The sequence below is a fragment of the Acanthochromis polyacanthus genome, chromosome 14 (genome assembly GCF_021347895.1).
Source record: "Acanthochromis polyacanthus isolate Apoly-LR-REF ecotype Palm Island chromosome 14, KAUST_Apoly_ChrSc, whole genome shotgun sequence".
Taxonomy (NCBI): domain Eukaryota; kingdom Metazoa; phylum Chordata; class Actinopteri; family Pomacentridae; genus Acanthochromis; species Acanthochromis polyacanthus.
In genome coordinates, this window is record NC_067126.1 from 9790139 (window position 1) to 9808290 (window position 18152).

The 18152-nt window shown below is 38.0% G+C and overlaps 1 protein-coding gene across 1 annotated transcript in view; it reads right to left on the reverse strand.

Moving 5' to 3' along the window:
* vwa8 (von Willebrand factor A domain containing 8) overlaps nt 1-18152 on the reverse strand; it is a 158199-nt gene that overhangs the window by 99732 nt on the left and 40315 nt on the right. The window contains 9 exon segments of the mRNA XM_051959410.1: nt 1104-1179; nt 6267-6343; nt 6502-6577; nt 14127-14229; nt 16002-16061; nt 16064-16104; nt 16190-16305; nt 16386-16463; nt 17197-17395. Of these exon segments, the coding sequence (XP_051815370.1) occupies nt 1104-1179; nt 6267-6343; nt 6502-6577; nt 14127-14229; nt 16002-16061; nt 16064-16104; nt 16190-16305; nt 16386-16463; nt 17197-17395 (826 nt within the window).

The following is an 18152-nucleotide window of genomic DNA, read 5'->3' on the forward strand; positions in this document are numbered from 1 at the left end:
GAAAATCTTGACATTCTGTGAGGCATAAATCTGCTCTCATTCTCAGTGTGTAATCAGATATCATGCTGCACAGTCAGAATGATATCCAGCTCTCTAATGTGGCTCTTTTTTCTTAACATTTTAACTTTTTTAAATGTCTTCCTTTGACCTACAATTGTAGCCACTGGGGCTGTAAAACTAGATTAAGTAAACAGAAAAACTAAATGTCGTGTGGTTCCTGTCGACCTGTTTGTCTGGTGGGTGTTGATTAAATGTCACTATAACTGACAGAAGCAAACTTTCCACTTCTACCAAACCGATTTTCCTCTTTAAATCATTCACCATCCACCCTCACACGCTGGTTTTTTGGACTTATTTCGACTAATTAGCCCTCGTTTCAGGACTGTGTAGGTGTATACCACGACTGTAATAAAAGAAACGGACACTGTGTTCTGAGTCGGAGCCCAATTCATGGCTGTGAAAGTTGCTTATTGGCACACGCAGTGAAAGAACTGTTCAGTCTTTTTTGGCCGGTGTGCGTCGTGCAGGACTGTGAGCCAATTCGCCTCCCAGAGTCACCTTTTCAGGACTCTGGTATGCACAGACTGTCACTGCTGCACCTTTGAGGGGTAAGCATAGTCTTTTTCATTCTTATTGGTTCTTTGATTTTATAATTCTCCACAGAATTTTGCCCAAATTCCAAACTGAGCTGCCAAAAACAATTGTTCCGTTTATATTTTCTTCTAATCAGTGCTTGTTCTTTTTGCACAACATGCTTTCTGACCTGAGAAAGTAGCATTAATGATGGTTCTCATGTCTGCTTCAAAATAAAATGCTACACTCGATTCCTGTAGATCTTCCTCTAAGTCACCAACACGGAGAGAGATCAATACTTTCAACATGTGACACTCTAATATCTCCATTTGCACAAATAAGTACTTAAAAGTGCCCTTATACCAGAAATTTATGAGGCACAGAATATTTAGCAGCAGTACCGGGGCTGGTGGCAGAAAATGCTGCTAAAAATGCTTTTTAGGTTTAATACTATTCCTTTTGGCATTTACAATGTTATTCTGTCAAAATATACATCAAAGTAGTTGATAAAGACAGTTCTCCTAACTGACCAGTGGTGAGTCCTCGTATGTGATGATGCCGTCTCGCACTGAAGGCTGCAGGGTCAGAGTCTGGACTGTCGTATCCCTAAAACAGGAAATAAACAGCAATATACATAAGCACAACAGCAGCTTATAATGTAGATGTTCATTTAGAAAACCTATTTTTTTCCTTTATTCTCATTCACTGAACCAAGTCCCAATCAAAGAGGTGTTAGTTATGGGATCTGAATGAACTAAAAAACACATTTTCAGGTTTCATTAAGTGACATTTACACTGGCAAAATGTGTCTGTTGAATTCTAAATGTGGTTTTGTGATCAACAGAGATGTGAAATAGTGTTAATAATGCTGTATGCCTGTGTACACTGTAAAAATTTTTTAAAAAAAGAAACAGTTCTCAAATATTATTTCAAACCATTTTTTTGGTAAATCGCAGACAATAACTAGTAATATATATATATATATACACACGTGGACAAAATTGTTGGTACCCCTCAGTTAAAGAAGGAAAAACCCACAATTCTCACTGAAATCACTTGAAACTCACAAAAGTAACAATAAATAAAAATTTATTGAAAATTAAATAATCAAAATCAGCCATCACTTTTGAATTGTTGATTAACATAATTATTTAAAAAAACAAACTAATGAAATAGGGCTGGACAAAAATGATGGTACCCATAACTTAATATTTTGTTGCACAACCTTTTGAGGCAATCACTGCAATTAAACGATTTCTGTATTTGTCAATGAGCGTTCTGCAGCTGTCAACAGGTATTTTGGCCCACTCCTCATGAGCAAACAGCTCCAGTTGTCTCAGGTTTGATGGGTGTCTTCTCCAAATGGCATGTTTCAGCTCCTTCCACATATGTTCAATGGGATTCAGATCTGGGCTCATAGAAGGCCACTTTAGAATAGTCCAACGCTTTTCTCTCAGCCATTCTTGGGTGTTTTTGGCTGTGTGTTTTGGATCGTTGTCCTGTTGGAAGACCCATGACCTGCGACTGAGACCAAGCTTTCTGACACTAGGCAGCACATTTCTCTCCAGAATGCCTTGATAGTCTTCAAATTTCATCGTACCTTGCACACTTTCAAGACACCCTGTGCCAGATGCAGCAAAGCAGCCCCAAAACATTACTGAGCCTCCTCCATGTTTCACCGTAGGGACAGTGTTCTTTTCTTCGTACGCTTGGTTTTTGAGTCTATGAACATAGAGTTGATGTGCCTTACCAAAAAGCTCCAGTTTGGTCTCATCTGTCCAAAGGACATTCTCCCAGAAGCTTTGTGGCTTGTCAACATGCATTTTTGCAAATTCCAGTCTGGCTTTTTTATGAGTTTTTTTCAGCAGTGGTGTCCTCCTTGGTCGTCTCCCATGAAGTCCACTTTGGCTCAAACAACGACGAATGGTGCGATCTGACACTGATGTACCTTGGCCTTGGAGTTCACCTTTAATTTCTTTGGAGGTTGCTCTGGGCTCTTTGGATACAATTCCAACGATCCGTCTCTTCAATTTGTCATCAATTTTCCTCTTGCGGCCACGTCCAGGGAGGTTGGCTACTGTCCCGTGGGTCTTGAACTTCTGAATAATATGAGCCACTGTTGTCACAGGAACTTCAAGCTGTTTAGAGATGGTCTTATAGCCTTTACCTTTAAGATGTTTGTCTATAATTTTTTTTCGGATGTCCTGGGACAATTCTCTCCTTCGCTTTCTGTTGTCCATGTTCAGTGTGGTACACACCTTTTCACCAAACAGCAGGGTGACTACTTGTCTCCCTTTAAATAGGCAGACTGACTGATTATGAGTTTGGAAACACCTGTGATGTCAATTAAATGACACACCTGAGTTAATCATGTCACTCTGGTCAAATAGTTTTCAATCTTTTATGGAGGTACCATCATTTTTGTCCAGGCCTGTTTCATTAGTTTGTTTTTTTTAAATAATTATGTTTATCAACAATTCAAAAGTAATGGCTGTTTTTGATTATTTAATTTTCAATAAATTTTTATTTATTGTTACTTTTGTGAGTTTCAAGTGATTTCAGTGAGAATTGTGGGTTTTTCCTTCTTTAACTGAGGGGTACCAACAATTTTGTCCACGTGTGTATATATATATATATATATATATATATATATATATATACCGGGCTTTGCAAAAGTTCTGTTACACGGTTTCATAATCTTTAGAGACGTTTACATGTCGGAGTGAAAAATTCCATTAAACAAACTGAAAGTTCTACCTTATAGGGAGGTGTCATTAATGCAAATTTGTTCTCCGGTGAAGTTGTATCAAGATGGAAGTCAAAAGAGTTGAGATATCTGCTCTCCTTCATGCTGGCCACAACAAGTCTGACAGAGCCAAGCAGCTGAACATCAGCCGGATGACCGTCCACAGAGTCGCGGAGAGGCTCAAGAATGATGAAGATCTTCCAGATGAACTTTCAAGAATGGTGAAGACCTGAAAGATCTTCACCATTCTTTAGCCTCTCCGCGACTCTGTGGACGGTCATCCGGCTGATGTTCAGCACAAAGGAGAGCAGATATCTCAACTCTTTTGACTTCCATCTTGATACAACTTCACCGGAGAAAAAAATTTGTATTAAGGACACCTGCCTATAAGGTAGAACTTTCAGTTTATTTAATGGAATTTTTCACTCCGACATGTGAACATCTCTAAAGATCATGAAACCGAGTGTAACAGAACTTTTGCAAAGCCCAGTATATATATATAAAATTGAATAACGGATTTGGATGAAATTTTCAGGGAAGGTCAGAAATGGCACAAGGATCAAGCGATTAGATTCTGGCAGTGATGCGGCTTATAGTCTGGATCCATGGATTTGTTAAAGATTTCTATATCATTGCGAGCTGTAACTATGACAACAAGTGAACACTACATCAGCTGCCTGCTGATGATCACATGTTCGTGATCCTACTACAAATCGACCTTCTGCGGACATCTCAGGACTTATTCATCAGAAATGATACGACTGAGCAGCCTTGGCAGAGTACTGTACTCTCTGAATGCTTTTCTTGTTATCTTTGCTATTATTTAACACTTTTTGAAAGCTCCATAATTTTTTTTCTGGCACTTCTGTGATTTTATTTTTCGTGGTCAGCAAGTCAATATCATCTTAACTGCTTTACAAAAAGCCAACTGAACTTTCTTTTTGTTTTTCTTTTCTTAACGCTGTACTTGAGTTCAACAGGCCAACAACAGAAACATCGAAACATCTCTGAATCACTTTGAATTTTTCGTGTCGTCAAAATTCATCTCCTTCCCTGAACATCGACGCCTCTCGGTGTGACCCAGCGCTGGCCTACTTTCCTTCCCGGCCGGCTGCTTCTCTTCTGCTTTTCTGAGCCACATCTCTGTAGGTTTTCAGTCACCGACTCCCAGAAGCCACATGAACAGATCTTCCTGCCGCTGCCCCACTCTAATATTAGCCGCAGTGGCGAACCAGGACACTTCCAAAAAACTCCACTTCGACTTTCACAAGACTTTGACCAGCTACAGGCCAGGACTGTGAACGCATCATTCCATGTTTTCGCTCAGGAGCTTTCATCTTCTTCACGCCTGTACAAGTGATTCCGTTTATCGCTCGTCTTCCGAAACGTTGACTTATTTTATCGAGATCGAAACGAGGCCTCCTGAAGCTTCAGCATCCAAGAGCAGAGCTGATTTCACACAAACACCCTGATCAATGGATGAGCAGCCGTGACCCAGTTTCCCTCCAAGAAATGATTGCGTAAGTATTTATAGAAGCAGAGAGTTAACAAGGACTTCTTGAAATGGGCTTTTCTTTTAATATGGCGGTATGAAGTCCTTGTTCTGCTGAAGACTGGCCTCATTTACTTATGACCAAAATAGTCTTTGACACCGTTTGATGGCTGCCAGGAAGAGAAACTGCTTTCTGCTCACATCTCAATTAAACGGGGTGACTTTGTTTCTACTGTTGGAGACGAACAACTACTTTAAAAGCAACATATTGGATTATTTCTCCTAAAAAAGAATCAGAATTTACTAAAGACATCAAACACATATGACCATTTTAGGGCAAAATATCCAAAAGTTATAATAAGATTGTGTGTTAAGTATTAAAGAAGCTAAATTGTAAAGAAGTATGTCATTTTTTGACAGAAAATATTCAGATAAAGTTTGAAACAGAGGCTGTAAATAGAAAAAAAAACTGATAAAAAGGTTTTGTTCAGGCGTAGAGGAATTTTCTGTTTGATTCAGGAAAAATCACCAGCGCTAGAACTATGAGACTTGAGAACAAATCCAGTTTTCTTAATTTGCATCTCTTTACTCAAGAGGTATTGACATTTTTGTTCATCAAATGGTCAGAAATAAAAAGAAAAAGCTCAGATATTCAGAGACACAGACCTCACAAATGAAAAACAACAAAACAAAACATTTATTTAAGGCTTTATCTGGGTTTTTTAATATACCTGGGAAGTTTTGGTGCCAGTTTTCTTAACTTAAGGTTTCATTTACTCGAATGTCAAAGACATTTCTGTTCATCAAATACTTTAGAAATTACAAGAAGATGCACAGATGTTCAGATTAGTTTGTGGCTGAGACCTCAAATGTAAAAAAAAAAAAAAAAAAAGTTTTTTGTGCCATTTAAAGAGATTTCAAGAAAAATCAGCAGTGCTGGCATTACAATAAAATCAGTTTTCTGTACTTAAGAGTTGCATTTAAACAAGCAGTAAAGACCTTTAGTTTATTGGCAGGTTGAAGCTTTTGTACCATTTTTTCTTAATTTAGGGTTTAATTTACTCGAACACTAAAGACATTTCTCTTTATCATCAAATAGTTTAGAAATTACAGAAAAATGCAGATATATTCGGACATAGTTTGAGATGGAGACCCTAAATGAAAAGAACGACTTTGAGTCACCATGTTTCCAGTTAATGGTAACACTTGTGGATACTTGGAAAAAATATTGCTAATGTTATTTTTTTTAAATGAAACTGCTGTAAAACAACCACAGAAATTCAAGCTTTTTTCTCCATTTTCACAATTTATGTCATTCTAACGGTGTCATATTTAACAAAACGTCCCACTGTTTCCATAGAGGGGCAGGACATTATATGGCAGTGACTAATAAACCCCCAGTGAAACTACTACCCAGAAACTTCTTAATGTAACCAGCACGTTGATTTTTCTCACCTGTGGAGCTGCAGATATTCTCTGGGTCTGTTGAGAAGGTGCAGGAATCGGTCCACTATTTTATTTTTACCAACACCCTGTGAAGGAGACACAAAATGAACATATTCAACATTATTTATAAAAATATTTCTAACATTTCAGCATGATATATCAAACATCTTCCGACATATAGATTATTAAAACTATTTTCCTTTGTTCTACTTGAACCATTTGAAACTCCAGAACTCTGTTCTACTTGGATTGCCATCAGGGGCACTGAGGTGGAGCTGCTCGCCAACCACAGGTACCTTGATGTGCAGACTGACGATGAACTGGAGTGGAGGGGTCATATGGAGGCGGTGTACAGGAAGGGACAAAGCTGACTCTATTTCTTTAGGAGGCTAACCCAACCCCTGCTGTGTGGTGTCTACCCTTCAGTGGTGTTCAGTGCTCTGTTTATTGCTGTGGCCTGTTGGCAAGAAGGTGTCCAAACAGCAGACAAAAACAGACTGGACAAGCTGATAAGGAAGGCTGGCTTAGTGGTCGGAGCTGAACAACCAACAGTCCAGCAGGCGGCAGAGGCCAGAACTCTGAACAAACTGGGTTCAATAATGACCAACTCTACACAACCAGTCCACACCCTGAAGGTCATCAATAGCAGCACCTTCAGTCATAGAAATCTGAGAGCTACAGGAAGTCTTTTATACCAGCTGCTATAAGGTTTAACAACGCACAAAAATGACTTTGCATTTTTTAGTATTTATTCATTGTTTTGTTTTGTTTAACTTATTAAGTATGGAGGAAATGTGAGGTGTTCTGAAACTGCTGTGGCACTGTAAAGGATTATGAAAGGATCTATCTTGAGCCATCTTGATTAGACCAATATTTTAGTTTTTGTGGTACAACTCGTCATACCTGCTCAATACGTTATAAAAGTTCAGTGGAAAAAAGCTCTTTTTAAAAGATATTTGTGAGATTTAAGTTCAATGTATGAAACACTTTCCGAGATTTTTTCCAGATTGCCCGTCGTCCTACTTTCAGCACGTTTTCTTACATTGAAACTTGAGGCTGTTTGAATGACAACAATATCCCAGAAACTATTCAAGATAAAATTTTGAAATCTGAATGAAAAGCACACCCTTATTAAAGAAATATTTTTATTTGTATTTTAAGAATAAATTTGAAAGTCCAGAGCTCTTTTCAACTTGGATTAAATTATCTATCAACATTTTTGTTTCAGTCATAAAACCTGTTCAGATATGAAAGTCCAGCGAAAACAAATGTAAAAAATATTTTTGTGACCAAGTACTTAATGTTTAAAAGTATTCAACATGTTTTTATTATTGTGACAGGACGCTACATGTGGTTCAGAATATGTCACGAGTCGACATTTGCATTATCAGTTTTTGTTTTAAACATGAGCTCAGGCACGGACGTTTTCATGATGGCTTCAATTTTTAATTGATATTTCAACTGATCCTTAATCAGAGATGATTTGATCTGATTGTCCAGTATTGCAGATTCTGTATTAACGACACAATGGGAAATAACAGTAAATATTTCAGGCTTTTATGTTTAATAACTCCTGAGATATCGTCGTTCAAACAGCTAAGATTCAATGCATGAAAACTCAAAGTGGGTCAACAGGCAGGTTTTACTAAATTTTATCAGAAATTATTCAATGTATTAAGCTAAAATTTCAGATTCCATTTAGCTATCCATGGGTTATAATAAAAATGCTCAGGGTTGATTGAGCAGAAGGCCCCTGATGATTTAAGGTGGAGTAACTCGGCTGTGCAGACATAAAGAGGTTCCCCTCCGTCTGCTCAGTTCTGACGGTGCTTCATTCTGACAGGACTCTTCTCTGGGACTCCCACCGGCTTCCCGCTGAGCTCAACCGATCTCTGGTCGGTCTGTCAGATGTCCAGCGAGCCGCTCTGACAGCTTCTAACGTCTCAGCTTCACCCATGCGTGCTGAGATTTGCAAATCTCCCACTTGATGTCTCCCTCACACATAAACATGAACGCAGAAACACAAACACAGTGAAGCTCCAGTGGGTCGATAGTACAGCGTGTCCACTTTCACTCCTCATCCGTCCTGCCTTTAACCCTGAGCATCAGGACTAAACTGAGGAAGCTCCACATGTGGCTTGATGCCTTCGGTGAGTGAGTCGGTTTTATAACTCTACTGACATGTGAGGCCCAGTTCACTAGAAAAACAACACACCTCTGCAGGTGTGCTTGTTTTACAGGTCAGGAAGGTGAGAAATTCTACTACGACCGGTTGTAGACTGTAAAAAAAACAGGTGATTTTGGAAAAACGATTTAAAGCGGTTTTACAGATTCACCCTGTTGTGTTAAACTACAGGTAATAACAAGCAAAATCTAGCAAAATGTCATTATTTACATTTTGATTGTACAAAAAAGTGTCAATATCAATATTTTGACAAACGTCACACTGATTCTTGATGTAGACATTATTTATATCACGTAACCCTAAATGTAAATAATGTTTCTTTCAAATTACAGCAACTATCTGTCTTTTTTCCAGATTTAAATATAGTAACAACAGTGAGATTTTTTGAAGAACAAATCATTATTTGCAAAAATATAGAGTTTTGATGTAGACGTTATTTACAAATTTGGCCATTCTAAGAAATGTTTTATTTCATTTTTTTACGGTTAATATGTAAATTAACAGAATTTTTCTGCAATTTTTACTTGTTATTACAACATATTAGAACACAACCAAGAAAACATGTAAAATAACTGTCAAACAAGTGATATACTATTTTTCAGTCCAAAATATATGGACTTATTTTTTTACACAAGCAAAAATAAAAAGTTCATAATTTACATTTTGACCATACACAATAAAGTGTCAAAAATCCATATTTTTACAAATGACAAACATTAAAAAAAAACTCCATTCAAAACAGCAAAAATATTATTATTTCACAGTTATTTTCTCATAATTTGAAAGAAAATTTGTTTATTAAAGGCTGAAAAATAGTAAATCATTTTAAGTGTCGATTTACAGATTTTCCCTGTTGTGTTAAATCAGAGATAAATAACACGTGAAAATCATAATTTAAAAAGAAATAATTAATAATACAAATTAACTATTATTAGAAAAAGCCACAATTGTCCATGAAGTCTACCTCAAAAATCTATATTTTTTTAATAAATGCCATGTTTTTATTATGTTGAATTGCTTTGTTGAAATCAGCAAAAATTATCATTAATTTACAAACACAAGACACTAAAATATATTATGGACTGAAACACAGTATGTCATTTGCTCAATGGTTATGTATTTTCTCTATTGTGTTAAATTACAGAAAATAACAAGTACAAAACCGCAGAAACAAAGAGTATTACTTTCTTGGTAATTGTAAATGTCCACATCATAAACATGTATTTTGTAGTCAGTCTTTTAAAGTACCAACTGCAAAATTACATAGTTATATTTACTTATTTAAATCAACAAAAAGTATATAATAATTTCACATTTTTGGCTGTTATTTGAAAGAAAATATATGTACAATACAGAGTGAAAAATAGCACATATCTGTTAGACTTTCATTTTATAGATTTTTCCTGTTTTGTAAAATTGTAAATAATGTCTAGCAAATAGATCTTTAAAACAAACAAACAAGAAAAAACAAGGCCTAATCTTGTGAACAATCTCCACATCAAAAATTTCTGTTTTACAAATGGCATTTTGTTCTTATAACATTTGACGGTATTATACAAAAGGCTGGTTGAAGATAAAAAAAAGCATATTTAAGACTGAAAAATTAGGAAAAACAGCTATTGTTAATAGATTTTCCCAGTTTGGATAAATTATATTATGTGGATAATATTATTAAAAGAAATTGTTAACTTAAAAAATAAACAAGGCAAAAACTTTGCATATTTTCCACATCTAAAATGTGTAATTGTATGACTAGAAAGCTTTTACAACTTTGATTGTAAAATACACAGTTCTACTGCATTGACATCTATTTCATAATGTTACAGTTTTTTATTGTTACAGTATTCCTTGTTCTTTTTAAAAACAACATTCTTATGGCACATTGCAACCAGATTTCCACTTGTTATTGTTGCCTTTTTGGATTTCTTTTACAGCATTTTTTTAAAGTGCAATTAACAAGCTCTGAGATGTCACTCACCTGGTTTCCCACAACAGAAGATGTTCTCCTAACAGGAAGTCCTTCAGCATGTCCTCATCACCTTCATGTGCTGCAGAGACATTAAACAATCGACTCGCTTCAGAAATACACTTAGTTTTAAAAACTCAAATTACACCCAATTGTTATTATTGTGGTTTGTTATTTAAAAAAAAAATAACATTTGAGATTAAATCTGCTTGTAACGCACTGGTTTGTAAAAAATGTACAAGTGTGCTTTGTGTGCTTCTTTACATAAATGTGCTATCTACTGTGGAAGACAGAAAACAGGTCATAGAGAAAGTAGGGCATCCTCCTCGCTCTCATCCCTTCTCACCTCTTCCTCTTTTATTTCAGGGAGGAGAAAAAGGGCAGTAATGAGACAGGTGGGGAGAAACAGGAAAAATGTGGGGTCGCATGTGTGATTCATGACAGTGTCGTTTCCTCAGCTGGTTTGTTTTTGGGTTCGGTCACACCAAGCTAGGTGGCGTCAAAGAGACAAAAACTGGCAAATCTTCCTCTAGATAGATGATGTGTCATTTGATTCAAACTCATGTGTTAACTGTAAAAACACTGACAAATTAAGACAACACAGAAAAAACTGCAGTTTCCTCAAATGTCCACCTGGAGGCTCCAAAACAGAGTCGATCCCTTGTAGACCCTCAATTGTTAAAATGGTCAAACTTCACAGCAGAAATAAACAAGTTTACAGCTTGGTAGAATAACAGCTTTGGGTCTCTGGCTAATGTTCCTGTCATTGATAACTTACTAGAAGGTGAATTCCAATGTAACTCGCCTGCTATAGTTGATAAGCCTGAAAGTTATAAATAATTAAAGGAGAAATAACTATGAGTGACGGGTATTTTTTGCATTAACTGTTAGTTAGGAGGAGGCAGGTGTTGCCTTTGGGTGCATAATGAAGTGTTTCGTCATCTTTATATACATTTGCAACAAAAAATCCAAACCTGCAATTAACTGCTACAAGAGAACTGACGTGGGCGTCTAGAGCAACTAACGAAAACATCAGACTTTTACCTATATTTTTGAATTGTTTTTAGCCCTCTGAACTCCCATAAAACCAGCCCAACAGGTTTTGGAAAAGCATGTCATCTTTGGAGAGAAAACCCAAAAAATCACCATATTTATCAGACTCAGAAACTTGCAAAAACATCAAATTTCTGATTAGTCTGACGGATTCTTGAAACAATCGCCGTCACTTCAGGAATTCCCATTTATAGTTACATGGTATAAGCTTAATAAACAGTTAAGAATTCCAGATTACTGCAAAAACTCCAAAAAGAGTGCGCAAACTCGTTTAAACACGCAACTGTGAAGCCATTAGGGGCTCAGTTACAACCAACAGTCAAAATTTAGGGAGTCTTCTGCTGAATACAAGCAGTGTAAGATACGTTTTCAGGATATAAATGTGGACATTATGTAAAATTGTCGTACATGTTGATTCCAGTTTTTTTCATTTGTGTCAAAAAAAATCAAAGAATTCAACTTTTTGGTTGTCCTTCTTTATGATTATGTCATAAGCATGATAGTCAAGTGACATATATGCTGACAAAAGATCAATAAACATGACATGAAACTAAACTTTTGCCTCACAGGTTCCTGTACTGTATTCCTTAAAGTAAAGCTGCATTTAAAAGCTGGACTCCCCGAGCTTGCTTTCTGGCTTTCTAAAGCGTTGCTGCATCTGTTCCTGCCAGCAAAGAGGCAAGTGAACATAAACAAGACAAAAGGTAGACTGAGAAAAATGTTGAGAAAGATCGCTGAGCACATGGAGTTCTGCCATTTTTACACCACAGTATGCAAACCAATGCAGGTGCGACCGCCATATTTATTTACGTCTGCAAGTTACTAAACTGAACAACACAAACTCCAGCCAACTGACCTCCCGTCTTAACAGAAAACTCACATTCAAGCATTTTCTGGACCGATCAGCATCACAACTACGATGTAACTCAACCATTCTAGTAATCGTGTCCTCTGCAGACACCAGTCCACAATACAGGGGAGGAATTAAGAGCCATGTTGCTTCCTTATCCAATAAATCCATCAAAAAAAAAAACCAAAAAAGCATCAAGAGTCACTTATAGTGCACTGGGACTGATGTTACTGCCAGGACAGCAGTAGAATTCAAAATATCTGAGGCTCCCATGTATCTGATAAGCACCAAGCAGGAACAACAAAAACAACGGGGAATATCAGCTAATACCAGAACGAAATGCGAAAACCCCTAATAATAAATGATTAATACACAAAGACAGAGTGAGAATAATGAGAAAGTGAAGGGAAAGCAAGGGTTTTCATTGGTGCATGACCTCTTGAACTGTGATCTGTTTCAGTTTGAGACAACAGAAATTAGGTTTTATTGTTCCCAATCTGGCTTTTGTCCTCGTGATAAAATCTGGGTCCGGTCCTGGAAAGAAGCGTCTTTTCCGGCTCTCTCTGCTGATGTAACATGTTATGGTTACAGATTTGATTTAGAATGGCGCATACAGTGACTATACACAGTTTTCACCTCCATCGGAAGTTTCTCCTTCTTATGCTTCTGTAACATTGAATTACGGTAATTAAGTTTGGGCTTTTTCAACAGACTTGCAAAAGAATGACTCCTCATGTCAAGTGAAAACAGATTTCCACATAGTAATGTCAACTAATTAAAAATATAACACAAGTGAATGCTAACTATCACACCTCTTAGTGCTAGAAGTCACATAAGTGAACTGAAATCATCTGATTGTGATAAAACGTATCTCAGCGATTGTGGATCAAAGACTCCTGTATATGGAAGGTCCAGTCACTGGTGATCAGTACTACTGGATGGAACTACACCATGAAGACAAAGAGCACTCCAAGGAATTCTGTGAAAAGGTTTTTTGAAAAGCAAAAGTCAGCGGGATGGTACAAGAAAATGTCAAAGTCACTGATATCTTTGAAGTCCAGTTAAATGGATCTAAAAGAAATGGAAGGAAATTGTACGTTAAAATTATGACAAAATGACCAAAGAAAAAGACACCGTTGGAAAAATTTCATGTTTAAATCTGGACTTCAGTTCACCAGAAGGCAAGTGGGACTCTGAAGTCAACTGGAACAAATTGAGCTTTTCAGACTGGACGGTATGTTCAGCTAACATTATCACAAAACACACCATCCCCACTGTGAAGCATGCGGGGCAGCATTCATGATGGAAGTGTATCATGGCAGAAGATTGTTTCCAGCAGACAATGAGCTGCAGCAAGCAGCCAAGATTCACAGAAATAGTGTAAAAGACAAAAGAGTTAATGTTGAGGAGGTCATTCCAAACAAGACTTTGGGGCTTAAACTTGAAAAGAGCTGCTTTCTCATGATCCTGTCTAACCTGACGTTGTTTAAGCAGTTTTACAAAGAAAAATTGGTTAAAGTTGCAGTGTGCAGATGTGTAAGGCTGACTGAGATCTATCCACACAGGATCAGTGCCTGTAACAGCAGCCAAAGGGTATCTACTAAACACTAACTTGAAAGAGGTGAATGCTCATGCAGTCACTTTTTTATTCATTTAATTTATAATACTTGTCATTACTTACTGATTCTTGTCAAAAAAGCCAAATTAATTGACCACAAATTCAATGTTACAAAGCAATAAAGAAATAAGAATTCTAGAGGGTCAACAGTTTTTATAGGCTGGTATATTTGGTTGTCATGTGGTTGTAATAATTACCTGGGATTATCATAGAAGAGCACATCTGGAACCTTCATCTTCTCGCTGGGGTTGTAGACGGGAGCCGACACATTGCCGATCGTCAACACACCGTCCTGTACCATAACCTGGAAAAACACAAAAGTGGGCCAGAGTCCAGAAAACATAATCTTTATTGATTAAACTAAATGTTCCTTCAGATTTGGACTTTAAGTGTGATCTTTAACTTTGGACTTCTGAGCCCTCAGTTTATAGCAATATATAGTATCTGCTCCTAATACATTCACGCATCTAAAAATGTCAGATATCTTATTTAAACTGCAACAGCGGGTACATTTTAACTGAACAAAACACTGTTTAAAATATGTTCAAGCTAAATGTTTCAATTCCTTAAATGATATGAAATAACATTTTCTATTCAACTATTCTTTCACCTGATGAACTTATCAGTTTCTGGATTTTGTTTTTTTTTTTTTTTGCTCCTGTAACATTTTTATTTACTGTGGCCTCCTTCTCCCTGTGATATTCAGTCCTGCATCTTTATGGAAACAGCATACACATGACTAGAAGGAGAGAGAACTCAGTAATGATATGAAATGTTATACTTTTCTAAATTATGTAAACACAGAAGAAAGCAAAAAAGTTGAAGCTCTTTGATTATTTTCAAAAAAGTTGCTACCTATATGGACTGTTTTCTATGCTCAGAGCATTTTAAACAATAATATCTCAGGAGATCATGTTCATTTAATTGTACAAGGTAAACTTCAGATGAATATTCTTTAGTGCAGCAACCACTACGAGCTCTCAGACTGCGAATGTGAAATTCACACAATAGAGCACTAATCACACACACTCCATAATCTTTTCTTATCATTACTACGTCTGGAAAACGTGTATTTTACCTGTAATCATCATGGAAGCATGACTAAGGAATCTAGACTGAGGTTTACGTCTCAGGAAAACAGAAAAGGTTTTGAATTAAAATGTCTCTTTTCTTGCTGAATCCTACTTTGCTTCTGCACCTTTTAAAGAAAACATTTATTTATTTTTATTGTTATTAATAGCTCAGAACTGCAGCTTGTAACTGTTTCATGACCAAGCTGAATAAAGAAGATTGTCACTTTGCGGTGACAGAAAACAATTTAGTAAATACAATCCTTATTTAGGCTCTATCTGAGATGTTTTTAAAACTTTTCTTTAATTATGTTGTATTTTCTTTCATGTCCCTGTGTGGCAAAAAAAAAAAAAAAACACGCAGAAATTCTCAATTAGCTGATTTTTGTATCATATTTTAACAATGATGTAATGAAGGTTCTACCTCTGCTTTTGAAACTACTTTATTACTTATATATTAATAATAATAATACTAGCACTGATTATTATAATCAGCTCAAACATATACAAATAAATATACAAAAACTGATTAATAAAGCTTTGAATGTGTATAAAATGACTTCATATTTGTACTTGGCTGAGATTCCTTCAATTAAATGTTCCTGCTCTGTTTAGAAAAATGCCAAGACGTAAATGTTTTAAGTAGTATTTGGTTGCTCTTTGTTGTCTAATAAATGTGCTACTTTGTACATATTACTATTCAGAACTTCCTCTTTATGAGTTCTTACCTTGCTAGTTTGTTTTTTTTGGCATTGTAAATGTAATTTAATTTGCTTTACATGCTGTTTTTAAAGATTTTTGTCCTGTTTTGGCTCTGTTGTTGCCCGTTTCATAGCATGTGCAGCACACTTTATATAAATAAACTTGATTGATTTTATCTGGAAGGGAGAAATCCACAGGTTTAACTCATGATTAAATGCAGGATTCGAAGCCTCTGCTTTAGCCAGAGAAAATCCTCAAATGTCAGCTTGATGAATGTGAATTAGGTGTGCGACTGGAACTCACAGGGATACTCCCGAGTGTGTTCGGCAGGATCTGGCTTGTCTTCGATGGAGCAGTTGGCAGGTTTTTCTCCAGTGAGGCTCGCGCCAGACTGGGCAGGAACCTGAAATATTACCATTAATTGCACAATCACATATCAGCAGCCAGATAAACACACAGAAACAATGAGAGTGTGTCTCTAGTCGTACCTGGACAGACAGGCCTTGTGGACGGCGTGAGCGATGCTCTCGTCGGGATGCTGACAGAGTCGGCGGCAGATCCTCAGCAGCTGTCTGGTAGAGAGAGACGAGGCCAGAGACTGGGCCTGCAGACGCACAAAGATGATTAAATTATTTTATTAACACCCACGTTAACAGAGTGGAAAAACGACAGACGCGCTCTTACCGTGGGGTCGTTCATCTTGCGGAGGCTGTGTGTGAGGCGAAGGAGCTGCTCTGATGCTTCAGGGGGAACATTCGGACACTGGAAAAAGGAAGGAGGAGGACTTTTTAAGCTGCTTTCAGACATGTGACATGGAACTTCGTCAGTTTGCTGAAGTGGCATTCAGACACTTTACTGTTCACATTCCCTACAGCTGCAACCACATCCTCTGATCAGCCGCAACATACTGACCACTGACAGGTGAAGCGAACAGCATAAGTCATCTTGTTATAATGCAATGTTCTGCTGGGAAGCCTTGAGTCCTGACATTCATGTGGCTGTTTGGCATGTAACCCCCACCTAAACATTGCAGGTCAAGCAACCCTCAGCAGGACAATGCACCCCGACACACTACAAAAAGTGCTCAGGAGTGGCCCGGGGAACATGACAAAGCTAAGGGTTCCTTCCCAGATCCAAATCTTACTGAGTAACTGTGGGATGTGCCATTATAAGCCTGATCTAGGTAGGTGCCGCCCTGCAACCCACAGGACCCACAGAATTCACTGCCACCGTCCCAGTGCCACAGAACATCCCCAGAGGGCACTGGTCACTGTGAGAGAAGCTAACTTCCTGGTTCGTGTTTCTTGTTTAGAGATGACAGACAGAGGGAGGAGGCTGATCAGACCCGAAGAAGAGCCTTTAATTTATCAATAATCGGTTGAAAAAAAACACAGATAAAGGGACAAATGCCAAAAGCCAAATATCAGCCATGATAACTGGTCTGTCCTTACTGCATATATCATGTCTGAGAAGGCATAAAAGGGGCGTGTCTTACCAGTCCCTGTATGAGGCCCATCTCCTCGGCTTTGGCCAGCGGTGTGACGGTGTGGTAGACGAACATGGTGAGCAGCTCTGGACCCAACCACTGCTGACCTTTGCTGCCGCTGCTGCTGCTGTTGCTTGTACTGGCGCCCACGACTGGAGGCTCTGCCAGGGCCAGCACTCTGAATGACGGGTGGATGGGGAAGATTGACCTAAAAACACACACACACACACACACACACACACACACACACTGGGTATCACACACAGTTGAACATTTGTTCAGCCGTGTTCGAGTGGATGCAGGTCCACATGGCGGTTGTCACGGATACGTGCCTGTGCGAGTGTCACGCCGAATCTTCGTCAGGGTCGAGATCACGACTTCTGACAGCCGACTGTGAAATCCTCTGATTGAAGAGGACAGCAAAGTCCATTTCTATCAAACCACAGAGACGCCCACGCTGCAGCAGGATATATTTACTCCACTGTGGGCGAAGCAGAGCTAACTGTCGCCATGCATGAATGTGTGGGAAGACGTTTCATATATGAAGACATCAGAGGCTGGAATTATCAGCCTTATGCATGCACTGAACCCCACTATCCCATTACATAAATAAGGTTCATTATAAACAGCTCCTCTTGTGCTGTTTCCATTCAGCTCTGTGATGTTACAAAAATACAAACACAAATCTGACAACTCTATCACTTTGAAGCATGTGGTTTCTATCTGTTGCTATGGGAAACAACATTGCTCTATCTATATTTAGGGCGGCTGTGGCTCAGGTGGTAGAGCGGGTTGTCAAATGATTGAAGGGGCGGCGGTTCGATTCCCACTCTGACCTAGTCATGTTGTGTCCTTGGGCAAGACACTTTACCCGCCTTGCCTCCAGTGCTGCTCTCACACTGGTGTGTGAATGTTGGTGGTGGTCGAAGGGGCCGTAGGCGCAGATTGGCAGCCACGCTTCTGTC